Below are 13,101 nucleotides of genomic sequence, written 5' to 3' on the forward strand. Positions count from 1 at the left end.
GCTCCAGCTGAAGGTGCCCCACCAGAAACTGAGCCCTTTAGCGCCTCACCTGAGAGCCCATGTTCCTTGAGCACTTGCATCTTGTAGCAGAGCCAGGCTGAGGCTGCAAGGGCACTGGGCCTGCTGTGGAGGACTCCCTTGTTTAAATCACCTCGATAGGCACAGCTTCAGGGTTCAGCAGGACACCAGGGAAGCAGGTGTGGCCTGGCTACCCATCAGTCCCCAAAGTCACCAGGAGCTGGTGTTTCAGGAGGCACTGAGGGAAAGGTCATCTTCCCCATAACGCTGTGGAACTCAAGCCTTGGCAACTCTGCAGGTGTCAGGGAACCCCAGAAAGGAGGTCTAGACAAACATGATGGCGACTTTAGGGGACCCAACTGAAGCACGTGCTCCTTTAAAAAAATTAATTACAGCAAAATGATAGGGAATGAAATGCATGGCCTCTCGGGACGATGATCCCCAATGCCTGCCTGCCAGCTCTAGCCAGGATCACACCACCACTGCACCAACAGTGGAATGCACGCTCCCAACCATGGGGCCCCTTGGGCTGTTCTGAGCTGGCTCCAGCTGCTGTCACTGTCCACTGAGGAAGGCCAAGTGCCCTTTGGTGCATCTGTTGGCGTAGTGTCCTTTTTCACCACACTGGGAACAGCAGGAGGGGAAGGAGGAGACAAAACAACATATCATTTTTGAATGTACTTTTCAACTAAGGCAGCACCCACCAAACACGCCTGGGGACAGGGCTCCAAGGATCTTGGCTTTTAAGTACAAGGGACAGGCAGGTAAGCACAGTCCAGTGGCACAGAAACTGCAGCTGCATCTGAGCAGATGAAAAGAACAAGGCTATCCAAGAGGACAGCACCCAGCCTCACCTATGCTGAACGCTGGACATGAAGAGTTGGCATGGCAGGCCAGTCACTTACCTCTGGGGCTCTCTGGCAGGAGACAGGAGAGGTACCAAGTGGAGGAAGCCAGCAGGTGCCCTCCCCAACATGGGGTGCTGTTGCTGTGTGCAGAAGTGACTATACCTGCATTTTTACCTCCAGGTTCTTGGACATCTGTCTAAGCGACTCTGGGAAATTTTTGGTGTAACAGATGTGGCACCAGCCCTGATTTAAGCCTGCCTGTTTATTCTGGCTCTTCTCCAGCTTCTCTTAATTTGGGAATTCCATGGACGCCACCGGCTTCCTATACCCTCTTACTCTTCCTGCTCTGGCTGCAGTGAGGGCGCCTTGTTACCCAGCACACTGGGCTCTTCCATTTCCCTTGTCTGGCATTCTCCATTACTTTCCACACTGTAGGTGTGGCTATGAATGAGTGGCCTAGGTGCCTTGAGCCAATGTGATGACCAGGGGGAGGGACTATGCAGGCCCTGCTCACTGCGCAGCCGATCCTAAGGACCCAGCTCCTGGGCACATTCATGGACTGACAGCTGCTGTGGGGGGAGGCGGTGAGATGATAGCCAAGCGCAGCAGGTCACCGACAACAGCTCCTCTACTGCTGTACCTCACAGTGCCACGAGGGTGTCTCATTCCCTCGCTGTACTCTTCCTCGTTCAAGGACCAGCCTCCTGGCCCTGAATTCACAGTCCAACTTCTCAGCGGAGTTGGGCTCTATGAATGTCTCACAGCCTCTGGAGTGTCCCACGACCCAGCCTTCCCTTCCTGGAGGGCAGTTTCTAGGAAGGCTGGAAGTATATAGCCCTCTGACTCAGACCTGCCACTTGTAGACCTGGATCCCGACAGCCTCATTGGATAAGAGCCCAGATTCAGCACTGTTATTAGCAGCAAAAAACTAAATGTCACCAGCAGAACTGGTAAAGTGAGTTGGGAGTGTTGTTACAGTCACCAGAAGATTAGCTGTGCAGACAGCCAGCAGATACTATGAAGAAAAAGCCTACAGAATGCTGTGCATACGGGGCTCTATCTAAACTAAGATTGCGCAACACCTGAACTTGAGTGAACAGCAGTTCTCCAAAACACAGCATGGGGTCCCAGTTGGGTTCTCCTTTGTGGTTTTGGAGTTGTGAAGGGCACTGAACCCAACAAGTGACATCAGAACATATTGAATGTTTAGAAAATATGTGAATGAGGGACAGTGCTCACTTTGTGCCTTGTATACGGTAGATGATCTTGCATAAACGCTTTTATATAGTTCCAACATTTTTACAGAAAGCACATGCTAAAGTTTGTATTTTACATTTAGTAATCCCAGATCCGGAGTCTCAGTCTCACTCAGGGGGGCCTGTTCCCTTGCATTTCCTGACTGACTCAGGAACTGATCCTTGGACCTGCAGCTGGGGGAACTGGCTAGGGTCAGGACTGAGCGTGTATCACTCTAAGACCCACCACTTCTACCAGCCCAGAATGATTTACAAAACCGATCTGGAACTTTGGAGCCCTCACTGGAAGTGTGCAGATGGGCCCAGACTTCCAGGCCAGACAGACTTTCCAGTGATTTGCCCTCTTCCAGAGGCCAGGAATTAACAAGTTTTCTAGTAGGTTCTTTAAGTTCACTCTTTCCCTTTAACATCCCATTTAATGTACTGGAGGTGGGAGACAGAAGCAGGAGTGTTCTAACCCAGTTCCCTGACCCAATGTGGGTCCAAAGCTTGGTCCTACTCCCTTGGGTGTGCCCACACAGGAGGTGAAGATGCTTCTGCGGTTGCCAAAGGCTTCCAGGACCACTCTTGCCTGAACTGTGGCTTTCATTTGTTCCCAGATTCCCTTTACCTGCTTACAAGGACAGCATGTTTAAACCCTCGATCACCTTGACTTGGGTATGGTGGTAGAAGTAGGTGGTCTCTAGACACTAAAGTGGCCCTACTTTACTCTTTCGGTTGGCAAAAGCAAAGAGGTTTTCAGTCTTTCAGATGAACCACATGTCTCGGGGGTGAGGGCATGGTCCCCAACATGGTGAAGAGCGCCCCCACCGTGCCCCAGTCCCGGGACTCACCTTGTAACAGGTGACCTGCTCCAGCGGCCGGGGTCCCCGGTTGCCTGCACTGCTGTTTTGACTCTGCATGACCCCGATGACCTGCGGGGCTCTCTGCTGATTGGGAGAAGAGTTCTGACTCGTTAACTGGATCAAGGAGGACGACCTTTGTAATGGCGGATTGTTACTTTGCTGGAAAGAGTTACACAACACGGTTTTACTGCGGAAACCACGTGCACGCAGACTACCGATGGGGACAGAAAAAAAAGAGGGCGGGATTGGTCCCGCGCGGCCAGTATGATGGCCCACTCAGGAGAGTGGCCAGAAAAGCAGCAGCTGGTGACGATGGCAGGAGCCACTGCCCGAAAAACTCCATGCAGACACACAAAAACGGAAAATAAAAGGAGAAAAGAAAACATCAAGGAGACGAGAGGAGGTCTCGGGCAGTGGAGCGAGGGCATGATCAGGCCTTACTTTTGTTTCTGAGGTTCTAGCTTCAGGTCAGGATGAACGCTTGGTTCAGCCAGATGTTTAGCGGCCTACACGGCGAGCAAGTTACAGAGAAACAGTTGAGGCCTGACCGACTGCCCCGTGGTCTAGTGGCTGTGAGAGGGCCCTCCTCTGGGGGTCACGTAAGAAAGGGGTGGGGGCTCTTGGAATGAGGGCACTGGACAGGCAGGCCACACTCCAGCCAGGTGAGTTTCCAGCTCTGGCCTTTTAAAATGCAGGCTCGGGCCTAGGAACCCTCCCCCAGGTTGTCACAGCTGCATCAGACTGTAATGTGATGTCATGCCCACGCCTCAGGTGGGTCTCCATGCAGGGCAAGTTCACCTACACCTGCCGCCCAGCCTCTGGAACCCAGTGTGCTCACACAGAGCTCTGACAGCTGGCTGAGACCCAACAGGTACGACCCGAGGCTTCAGGATTAGCAGGCAATGTGGCTGGGTGAGCCTCCCAGAGGCCGTTCCTGGGACACCCAGACCTGTACCCAAACCCAAGGTATGCTTGGTTCTTTTGGGGGGGAGGATGTGGGAGGAAGGAAGTGCTGCATATCCCCATCAGTCTGTGGCACTTCTCTTTGTCATGCTTGCAGGGACAGACTAACTGCATGTTGATGTAGCTGTCTGGCAAATCGGAACCAGCTCATCCCCTAGTCCTGTTGTGTGAGCGCCCTCCATCGCCAGTGTGCAGATTCTCACACAGCAGCAATGGGGCACTGACTACCTTGCCACCTCTGCCCCGTCCAGTGGGCTTCCCTCAGGTAAGTGTCCCCTCTGCACACTGTCCCAGGAGCCTGTTTCCTCATTTGCAAAGGCTTGGCTCCGGCCAGAGACGCTGCCCACGCCTGCTCCTGAGGTAGACACGGCTGAGCAGCCACAGCACCTTCTGAGTTCACGGTGCCAGTGGCGCACTTCTTGCCCCCATCGGTAGCCCCTGCTGTTGGCCCTGCAGTCTGAGGTCCTAGGCAAGGGTGACAAGGGTGAGGCTGGCCATGGGGGAAGTCTGCTTTAGCAATACCCCTGTCTCAGGGGGGCCAGGACAGCTGCCCTGCTCCCCGAGCTTTCTGTGGCAATTGGGAGGCTCCCCTCCTCTCCAGGTCTGTGGCAGACCACACACTGAGGCGGGAGGGCACCAAGGCACTCTGCAGGTTTGGGGCACGGTACCTTGCTCGGAGGCTGGGTCTGCTGCGGCAGTGGAGGCTGCTCTGTGGTTCCCATGGGCAGTTCAAATCGAGGACTGGTCACCAGGTAGCCAGAGGGCAAGAAGGCAAGAGAGCAAGAGGAGAAGAGCAAAAGAGGACAAAGGTCAGGCAACGCTTGGACACATAGCCCCTGCCTGGGCACACGGGCACACGGGCACAGGGGGAGCTATGTTCAGCAATGCCTCAAGGGGGCCGCAGGATGGGCAGGAGAACTGACAGTCTTGGGTTCAGCTCTGCCCAGGCTGTGCTGGGAGACCTTTGGCAAGGGCTGCTCAGAGTGCAGGCAGCAGCAGCCAAGGTCAGCACTAGTGGACCATGTACACAATCAGTTGCTGCCAATCTCGTAAGCAGAACCCCTGGACCACCTGCTGGCTCCTGGACACTTAAGTGCAGCTCTCTCAGTGTGGCAGATTGAGCGACCCCGTTCCTGCTGCAGTCCCAGTGGTACCCCAGGAAGAAGCCAGGTCCCCATGCAGGGTTACAGTGTTGCATGGGGCATTTTCTGCCTTCCACATCTGCTGGGGTACATGAATTACTCAGAGTAACCTCCATTTCAGGACTTCCACAGAGCAAGCCTTGAAGCTTCAGCTACTGTGTGCAGAGCAAACTCTTAACATGGGTGTTGTAAGGTGCTGTACATGAGGAAGTATGCACGCGCTGGAGCACAAGGCCCAGCATCACACCGGCAATCATCTGGTGGCCCATGATGCAAGGAAGGTCAAGTGCAGGTCTATCCAAGTCTCCTCTGGACTCAGGAGGAGCAGTGTCCAAAAGGGGAGTTCCTCCCACATCTCTCACTCTTGCCTCTGGCCTGGTGTGGAAACTCAATGACCAATATGCAGCAGGACCCAGAAAGACACCAAGGGTAGCAGCAGGGCTGGCAGCGAGGGGTGGTGACGGCGGGGCTGGCTACTCACTGCATGAATTTACATGAGGGTCCCTCCGGGCAGAATCCCACGAGGTAATTCACACAGATGACTCTCCGTGTGTGCCGGTGCCTGCACAGGGGACCTACAGAGCCAAGTGCCTGTGTTACTTCCACATCCCCTCTGCCAGTCAGGGCCCCACCCACACAGCCAGGGAGGGCCTTCAAATGCGGGGTTTGTGTGTTGTGCGCAGAGGCCCTGGGCTGGTACTCAGATCCTCCAAAAGGTGAGAACACCCACACACTGCCTCACTGGGAAGCCCAACGGGAAGCAGCCTTGGTAGGGCTCAGAGACAAGCGCTGACAGTTGGGGGAGGTGATGCCCCATGTGACTCAGCTGACAGCATTGAGGGGGTGCCCAGCCCACCCTAGCACCTACCATGCTTGCAGAAACCACGGTCATACCAAGGGCAGTCCTTGATCTTGGATTCGGGGTCGATGTGCAGAAAGGGGCACTCCTTGTTGCTGCACTCCCCTGCAGGGAAACCCAGACGTGCGGTCACCGTGGGCAGCACCAGGAAAGCTGCCCCCAAGGTGAGAGGAGCCAGGCAGTCCAGACTTGGCCTGGTGAGCGCTGAACCCAAGGCAGAGTGACTCTATGGGGGCTGTCACAGTGGCATAGCACGTAAAGCCACCACCTGCAGTGTCTGCATCACATATGGGCATTGGTTCAAGTCCCAACTGTGCCACCTCCATCCAGTTCCCTGCTAATTAATGCGCGTGGGGAAGCAGCAGAATGGTCCAAGTCTCTGAGCTCCTGCCTCCAGTGTGGGAGATCTGGATGAATCATGCATCTTGCTTCAGGTCCTGGCTTTCGTCTAACTCAGCCCTGGCTGATGTGACCATTTGGGAAGTGAACCAGCAGTTTGAAGATCTCCGTCTTTCCAATAAAAATAAATAAATTGTAAAACAAAACAAAAACAGTCATCTCTGGGCCTGTTTCACTCACATGTCAGTACTGCTATGGGGCAGGATGGTTTCAATGACACTGGCAGAGCCTGGTCTGGGGCACAAACTCACCAAACCCCACTGTTCTGTCCTTTACCCAAAGGAGTGGACAGTGCAGGGGCCCAATACACAGCTGCACTCATCCAGACAGAAAACTATTATTCTACTCAGAGTGGCTCTTAACATCCAAAAGCCAGGATGAGCAAGATGTGAAGGACTCAACCTTTTTAGAACCAAAGCGGGAACATTTGCGAGCCGGAGGGTGCGTCTCTTGGTGGCACGTGCTAGACACTGGTGATGACAGCACTCGTAGCTTAGCACCTCCCAGGGGAAAAGGCCCATGTGGTTCCCAGCATCACACCCAATCATGCTTTCTCACAGAGGGAACCAGCTCGGGCCTGGGGGGTGATGAGGGACTGCACCGAAGGAAGTGGGTCTCAGGGAGCAGGTGGCCGAGCAGAAGCCAGGTCTGTAGCTGGCAGCACTACCTGTTTGCTCACTGGGACCCTTGGAGCCTCCACATCCCCATCCCAAAGTGTGTGGAGTGCTCCAAAGTCAGGAGCACTAGAGGCATATCAGAGCCCAAGTTCACAACTGGGGAAAGGTGGACGATACAGTGGGCCTTGAGCTGCCGTGTGATGCCTCAAGGGCCTGGTTTCCCTGCCAAGCCTCCCAGGGCTCCACGTGCCTCACCGAACTTGGAATAGAAGTAGCACTCGGGCATCTTGGTCATGTCATACTCGTGCAGGAACTCGCACTGGTCCCCTTTCTTGCACAGCCCACGCAGCCAGTGTTTGCATACAACTGTCTTCTCGCCGCTGATGTGGCGGAATGGGCACATGCCCCCTGCCAAGCGATGGACAGCATGAGTAGACACGGGGGCCTGAGCTAGTTATTGCAGCACAACCCCCAGCCACCTGGAAGGAGCACTTTCTGGAAGAGGCAGAGGTGACCTTGGCAGAAGATAAGGTGATTTCAGGCAGTACTCTGATAAACGTTTTACATTTTACCAGTTATGTCAGCTGTTCTGAGACCACCTTGGGCCAACAGAGCCTCCTGTAGTGAGGGAAACGCGCTCCATCTCTGCTGTCCAATATGGCAGCCACCAGACATGGGTAGCTACTGAGAACTGAAAAGTCCCCAGTGTGACCTAGCGCCTGCATTTCCCATTTTACTTGATTTTAAGGAGTGTAAGTCTGCACAGCCACACAGGTGGCAAGTAGCCACTATACTAGTGGACAAAGAGCTAGTTGTGGCACCCCGAGTTAATGGTGGCTGTGGTGACAGAGGCAGGCTGCTCAGAACAGAATGACTGGGTTGAGGCCATAGTGTGAGGGCCACGTGGGTGACCTGCATTGCTTTAGTGGCAAATGCAGCACCCACACTCCACATGCAAACCATCCTCGTGTTCTAACTCTATGCTCTCTATTCAAGCTTCCATTCAAACTCAGTCTCCCCAGTAAATCTTCCTGCAGGGGAAAAGACAGCAAGACCCATACATGGTGTGCCCTCTTATGAATTCAAGGGCGTCTGGCACTGCAGCCTGTTCAGTGTGCAAAAGAACCCCTTCCCTGCTCAGGCAGATCATTGCAGGGTGCTTTGCCAAGAGGCCAGAGGGCAGCGTGCCTATAAAGACTGTGGAACACACCAGAATAACTCCATGACCCTAAGAAAATTCTAGAACACCGCAAGGCTGGGATCTCTGTCCATGTCACAGGTCAGCTCCTGGCCTCAGGGAAAAGTGAGGCTGGCAAGCAGCCACAAAGCCAGGTCTGGGCCAGGGACACATCAGGTTTCTTGTCTGCTAAAAGCACAGCTTCAGTTGGAGATGTTACTAGTCTGCAGAAGGCAACCCTAGCCAGGGAAGTCCACCAGGGGACACAGCGATGAGGGCACCTCAGGAGGTGTGAGGGAACCTTACCTTTGCCGCATGCAGCTTTCAGAAAGAATTCGCAGACAGCAGCCCCCGACTCTGTGAGAAAGAGGAAAAAGAGGTAGCATCAAAGCTACACGAAGCTGTGCTGGCAATATCAGGACCCATTCAGCTGTGGTTCGTGAAGGGCTCAGGAAATAGAGTAACAACAAACGCAAAGCCCAAAGGAGCAATGAGGAAGCTGCTTGCTCTAGTCTTGCCTTACCAGTGAGATGTGCAGTGACACAGTCATTACCGGCGCTGAGTTTCTTGTATGCAAGATGCTGTCAGAGGTAGGAGTGGGGTGGGGAAGGAAAAATGGGGCACAGGGCCATAGACGTAAGTTAATCACTCCAGCCCAGAGCTTCTAGGAGAGTTCTCCACAGGCACCTCAGAGGGAAGACATGACAGGAAGTACCAGCAAAAGGGGCCTAGGAGGAGGTGCAGGGTCCAGAGAAATGCAGGCTGCCTCTGGGCGGCCAGAGAGCAGGGTCCAGGTGAGGACACGGAGCGGGAAGGCTCTGGCTGTGCCATGTCCGCCTCATTACCAAGGAGCACGCCCTTTGCTCACATAGACACAGTATGGGGAGCAAGAACACAGAGGTAGACTGTGAGGAAAGATGGGGACAGGGACACTGGCTAGTCCAGGAATCCACTGGCCAAGGCCACCAGACCAAATTTGCCTTGGATTCATGAAGTCCTCTCCACCCGGAGGCATCTTAGGATGGCTGCAAACCCAACAATGGCTTCACTGAAGCCCATTTAACTGCTTCCCCTCCCTAACCTGCCTGGAATTCTTTGGCTTCTCAAAATCAGGCCAACTGAGAGCCAGGACAGGGCTAAGGTTGTAGAACCTAAGGGTGTCACTGTTAGCATCTCAAAAAGTCTGAAAACCTTGCACTTAAAAATACATGGTCTTGGGCCCAGCACAGTAGCGTAACAGCTACGGTTCTAGCCCTGCACATGCTGGGATCCCATTTGGATGCTGGTTCATATCCAGACAGCTCCACTTCCCATCCAGCTCCCTGCTTGTGGCCCGGGAAAGCAGTCGAGGATGGCCCAAAGCCTTGGGACCCTGCACCCGCGTGAGGATCAGAAGAGGCTCTGGGTTCCTGGCTTCAGATTGGCAGAGCTCCAGCCGTAGCGGATGCTTGGGGTGTGAATCAACAGATGGAAGATTTTCTGTCTCTCCTCCTCTCTGTATATCTGACTTTCAAAAAAAAAAAAAATTAAGTTCACAAAAATACATGCATGGCCTTGCCTGTGTGGTGGGTACCAAGTCCGTAAGCCTTGGAGACAGGTGTCCAGCAGAGGCCCAAGATGCCTGGCCTGGGTCCTTTGGCCCATCTGTGCAGTAGGTGCCAGGTCAATGAGCCCCGGTAGTGGGAGCGCCATCAGTGCTCAAGTCAGGCAGCCTGGGGTGTCCTTCTCAGTGGAAAGGATGGGGCAATGGATGGCAGGCCCAGATGCGCATGGAGGATATTGCAGCCCATGGGGGCCTGCAAACGACATCTGGTACCATAGCAGAGGAAGGAGGGTGCAACAAATTGGACAACTATCCCAACCAATTACAGCAAATATCTGGACAAACAGAGACTCTAATGTCGACCACATCAGCCAACAGACAATGGGAGAATTTCCTCATCAGTGGATCTACAATATTGACAGCACTTCAGAACAATCCAAAATCACGTAAGCAGAACCCTCAAAACTTGCTCCACGTTATGGAGCCTGGGTTGATATCAGGTGACCATTCCCCATTCCCAGGTTCTAGTTCGGTTGGCAGGCTGGGTGTGACTTCTCCCCTTATCTCCCCCCTCCCCTTCACCCCCGAGAGGGGAAGAAAAAGAAAGCGTGGAAACAATGGTCTCACCCACTTTACCCTAATCCTTGATCTTCCTCACCCTGATCAACTATGTAAAAATCGTCAAAATTTTAAAAAATACGGGGCCTGTGGCATAGCACATGTGACACTAGCATCCCACATGGATCATTCAGCTGCAGTCCTGGCTGCTCCACTTCTCATCTAGCTCCCTGTTTGTGGTCTGGGAAAGCAGAAAGAGATGGCCCAAGTTGTTGGGATCCTGCAGGGAAGGCTGGGGAGAGGCGCCTGGCTTCATATTGGCTCAGCTCCAGCCACTACGGCCATTTGGGGAGTGAATCAAAGGATGGAAGATCTTTCTCTCTTTCTACTTTGATTTTTCTGTTTTTTTTTTTTTTAAAGATTTATTTTTTTTTATTGGAAAATCAGATTTTACAAAGAAGGAGAGAAAGTCTTCCATCTGCTGGTTCACTCCCCTAGTGGATGCAATGGCCAGAAATGAGCAGATCAGAAGCCAGGAGCCAGGAGCCTCCTATGGGTCTCTCATGCAGGTGTAGGACCCCAAGGCTTTGGGCTGTCCTCGACTGCTTTCCCAGGCTACAAGTATGGAGCTAGAAGGGAAGCATAACAGCCAGGATGCAAACTGGTGCTTATAAGGCGAGGATTTAGCCACTAGGCTACCACGCTGGGCCCTCTACTTTGACTTTCAAGAAAAGTATTACTTTGATTTTTTAATTGGAAACCCAGCTATATAGAAAGACCTTCCATCAGCTGGTTAACTCCTCAAGCGGTAGCAACGGCCAGAGCTGAGCTGATCCGAAGCCAGGAGCTTCCTCTGGGTCTCCCACGCAGGTGGTACGCTATCATGCTGGGCCCACAGATAAATCAATCTTAAAAAACAAATAATAGGGCCTGGCGGCGTGGCCTAGCAGCTAAAATCCTCGCCTTGAAAGCTCCGGGATCCCATATGGGCACCGGTTCTAATCCCGGCAGCTCCACTTCCCATCCAGCTCCCTGTTTGTGGCTTGGGAAAGCAGTTGAGGATGGCCCAATGCATTGGGACACTGCACCTGCGTGGGAGACCCGGAAGAGGTTCCTGGTTCCCGGCTTCGGATCAGAGCTCATTGGCCTGTTGCGGCTCACTTGGGGAGTGAATCATCGGACGGAAGATCTTTCTCTCTGTCTCTCCTCCTCTCTGTATATCTGGCTGTAATAAAAAATGAATAAATCTTTAAAAAAAAAAACAAAACAAAACAAATAATAATACATGGGCTCAGCCTGTCCAGACTCAGCTGTTGCAAGCATTTGTAGAGCAAACCAGCAGTTGTAAGAGCTCTCTCTCACTATGTCTTTCGAGATGAAAACAAACATTTAAAAAGATTTTCCATGAGATGGGAAAGCTCTGTCCTCACTAGCCTTCAGCACACTGAGCAGGACTGCGGACATACAGCAAGCGCCACAGCCCTGCCCTCCTGGGAACAGGCATGCGGGGCCCTGGCCGCTGCACCAGCTCTCACAGGCTCCTAGAACTGGACTGTCCAGTGGGAGGGAAAGAGCTACCCCTCACAAGTGGATCCGTCGCTTCAAACTAGAGCTATGGGGACAAGAAAAAGGCCAAGGGTGAGAACCTGGAAGTGAAAGCATGAGGGGTGGTGAGGGCCTCTCTGATTCTGATCAGCTGCTTCTAAGAGGCAGGCGGCGGTGACATAGCCATGTGTGGCCTGTGTCCCTTGGGCATAATAAGCACTTGCTGGCACAGACACGCCAAGCCTAGCAAACGGACTCGGGTCACGCGTGCATGAGAAGGCAGCTGGGAGCAGGTGGAGGCTCTGCTGACAACAGCATGGGGGTGGTCTTTTGCAAGTCCTCTGCCCTCCTCAGTCTGTGTACTACCTCAGTGACATCGAGCAGCCCCCCTCCCCGCCCCCTCAAGCTTCAGTTACAGATCTGAAGCAGCTACAGAGAAGGAGAAAACCGAATTTCCTTTAAAGATGTCCCACCTGTGCCGGCAGGTGGGGCAGCCAGGAGCTAACTACCCCGTGAAAGGAGGAGCTCAGACCCGGGGTACCAGGTGTCTGGGCGTGATTTAAAGGCGCAAAAATGGGGATCAGAAAAAAAAAGTGGATGTTAAGTCCAGAACTTGAACTCCTACAAGAATGGTGTTTGGGGAGTCTGGATGGGTTGGCGAGTGGGGCGGAGGGGGGGGGATGCTCCTACAGAGGACAGGTGGTCCTCCCCTGGGAGGAAGGCCTCCTCCGCGAACCCACACTTGCCCAAACAAGAAGAGGGGGCTCGGCGTGCGGAAAGGGAAGTGACCCTCGGGAGCACCCTCCCAGGGTCGGAGGGGTCCTGAGGCCGAGAGAGGGGCAAGCCGTCTTCACTGAGGACCCATGGCGGCAGCCTCACAGCCCAGCGCTCCCGAGGCGGATCCAGAGGGACCCCGGCCCCGAGGAAGGGCGCCCCTGCGCCCGAGCGAGGCAAGCGGGGTGCCGGGGCAGAGGAAAGGCGGCTCTGGGCCCCGGGGACGCCTCAGGAGTCCCGCACTGGAGCGGCTCCCGCCCGCCCCGGCCCCCGCGCTCACTGTCCATGCCGGGGAAGGGCAGCGGCTGCGCCCCAAGCTGCTGCTCCACTGCGATCTCCAAGTCGAACTTGATATGGTCCACGCTGGCGATGATTTCCTGCATGGCGGCGGCGGCGGCGGCGGCCCTCCCGGCCCGGCTTTCCTGTCAGGTCTCACGGCCGCCCTCACACCTCTCCGCCCGCCGCACACCGCCCTCCTCCTCAGCCCGGCCGCCGCCGCCGCCACCGCGCGAAGGATGCCGGGAGCGCCGGGCCCGCGCCGCCACGCAGCCAATCGG

The 13,101-nt window shown here is 54.4% G+C and overlaps 1 protein-coding gene across 3 annotated transcripts; it reads right to left on the minus strand.

The window, feature by feature from the left end:
• Positions 1-402: 402 nt before the first annotated feature.
• Positions 403-13,041, minus strand: CPSF4 (cleavage and polyadenylation specific factor 4). 3 transcript variants are annotated; one of them, XM_036494349.2, is made up of 8 exons: positions 12,825-13,041; positions 8,431-8,481; positions 7,203-7,355; positions 5,941-6,036; positions 5,554-5,647; positions 4,599-4,671; positions 2,956-3,048; positions 403-642 (listed from the first exon to the last, which is right to left on the minus strand). In XM_036494349.2, exons 1-8 carry the CDS (start codon positions 12,925-12,927, stop codon positions 574-576), a joined length of 732 nt encoding a protein of 243 aa, XP_036350242.2. In that variant the 5' UTR covers positions 12,928-13,041; the 3' UTR covers positions 403-573. The 3 variants fall into 3 exon arrangements, with proteins under 3 accessions (XP_036350242.2, XP_012786543.3, XP_036350241.2); XM_012931089.3 differs by having other exon boundaries at positions 2,956-3,051; XM_036494348.2 differs by having other exon boundaries at positions 2,956-3,126.
• Positions 13,042-13,101: the final 60 nt, after the last annotated feature.

Source organism: Ochotona princeps, chromosome 24 (genome assembly GCF_030435755.1).
Source record: "Ochotona princeps isolate mOchPri1 chromosome 24, mOchPri1.hap1, whole genome shotgun sequence".
Taxonomy (NCBI): Eukaryota; Metazoa; Chordata; class Mammalia; order Lagomorpha; family Ochotonidae; genus Ochotona; species Ochotona princeps.

Bases quoted from the DNA above. Each gene is read 5' to 3' on its own strand.
- CPSF4 (XM_036494348.2), bottom strand. From the start codon at position 12,927: ATGCAGGAAATCATCGCCAGCGTGGACCATATCAAGTTCGACTTGGAG. The intron at 7,356-8,430 runs GTAAGGTTCCCT...ATCGCTTGGCAG, and splicing joins GAAAGCTGCATGCGGCAAAG to GGGGCATGTGCCCATTCCGC. The intron at 3,127-4,598 runs GTACCGTGCCCC...AACTCTTTCCAG, and splicing joins AGACCCAGCCTCCGAGCAAG to CAAAGTAACAATCCGCCATT.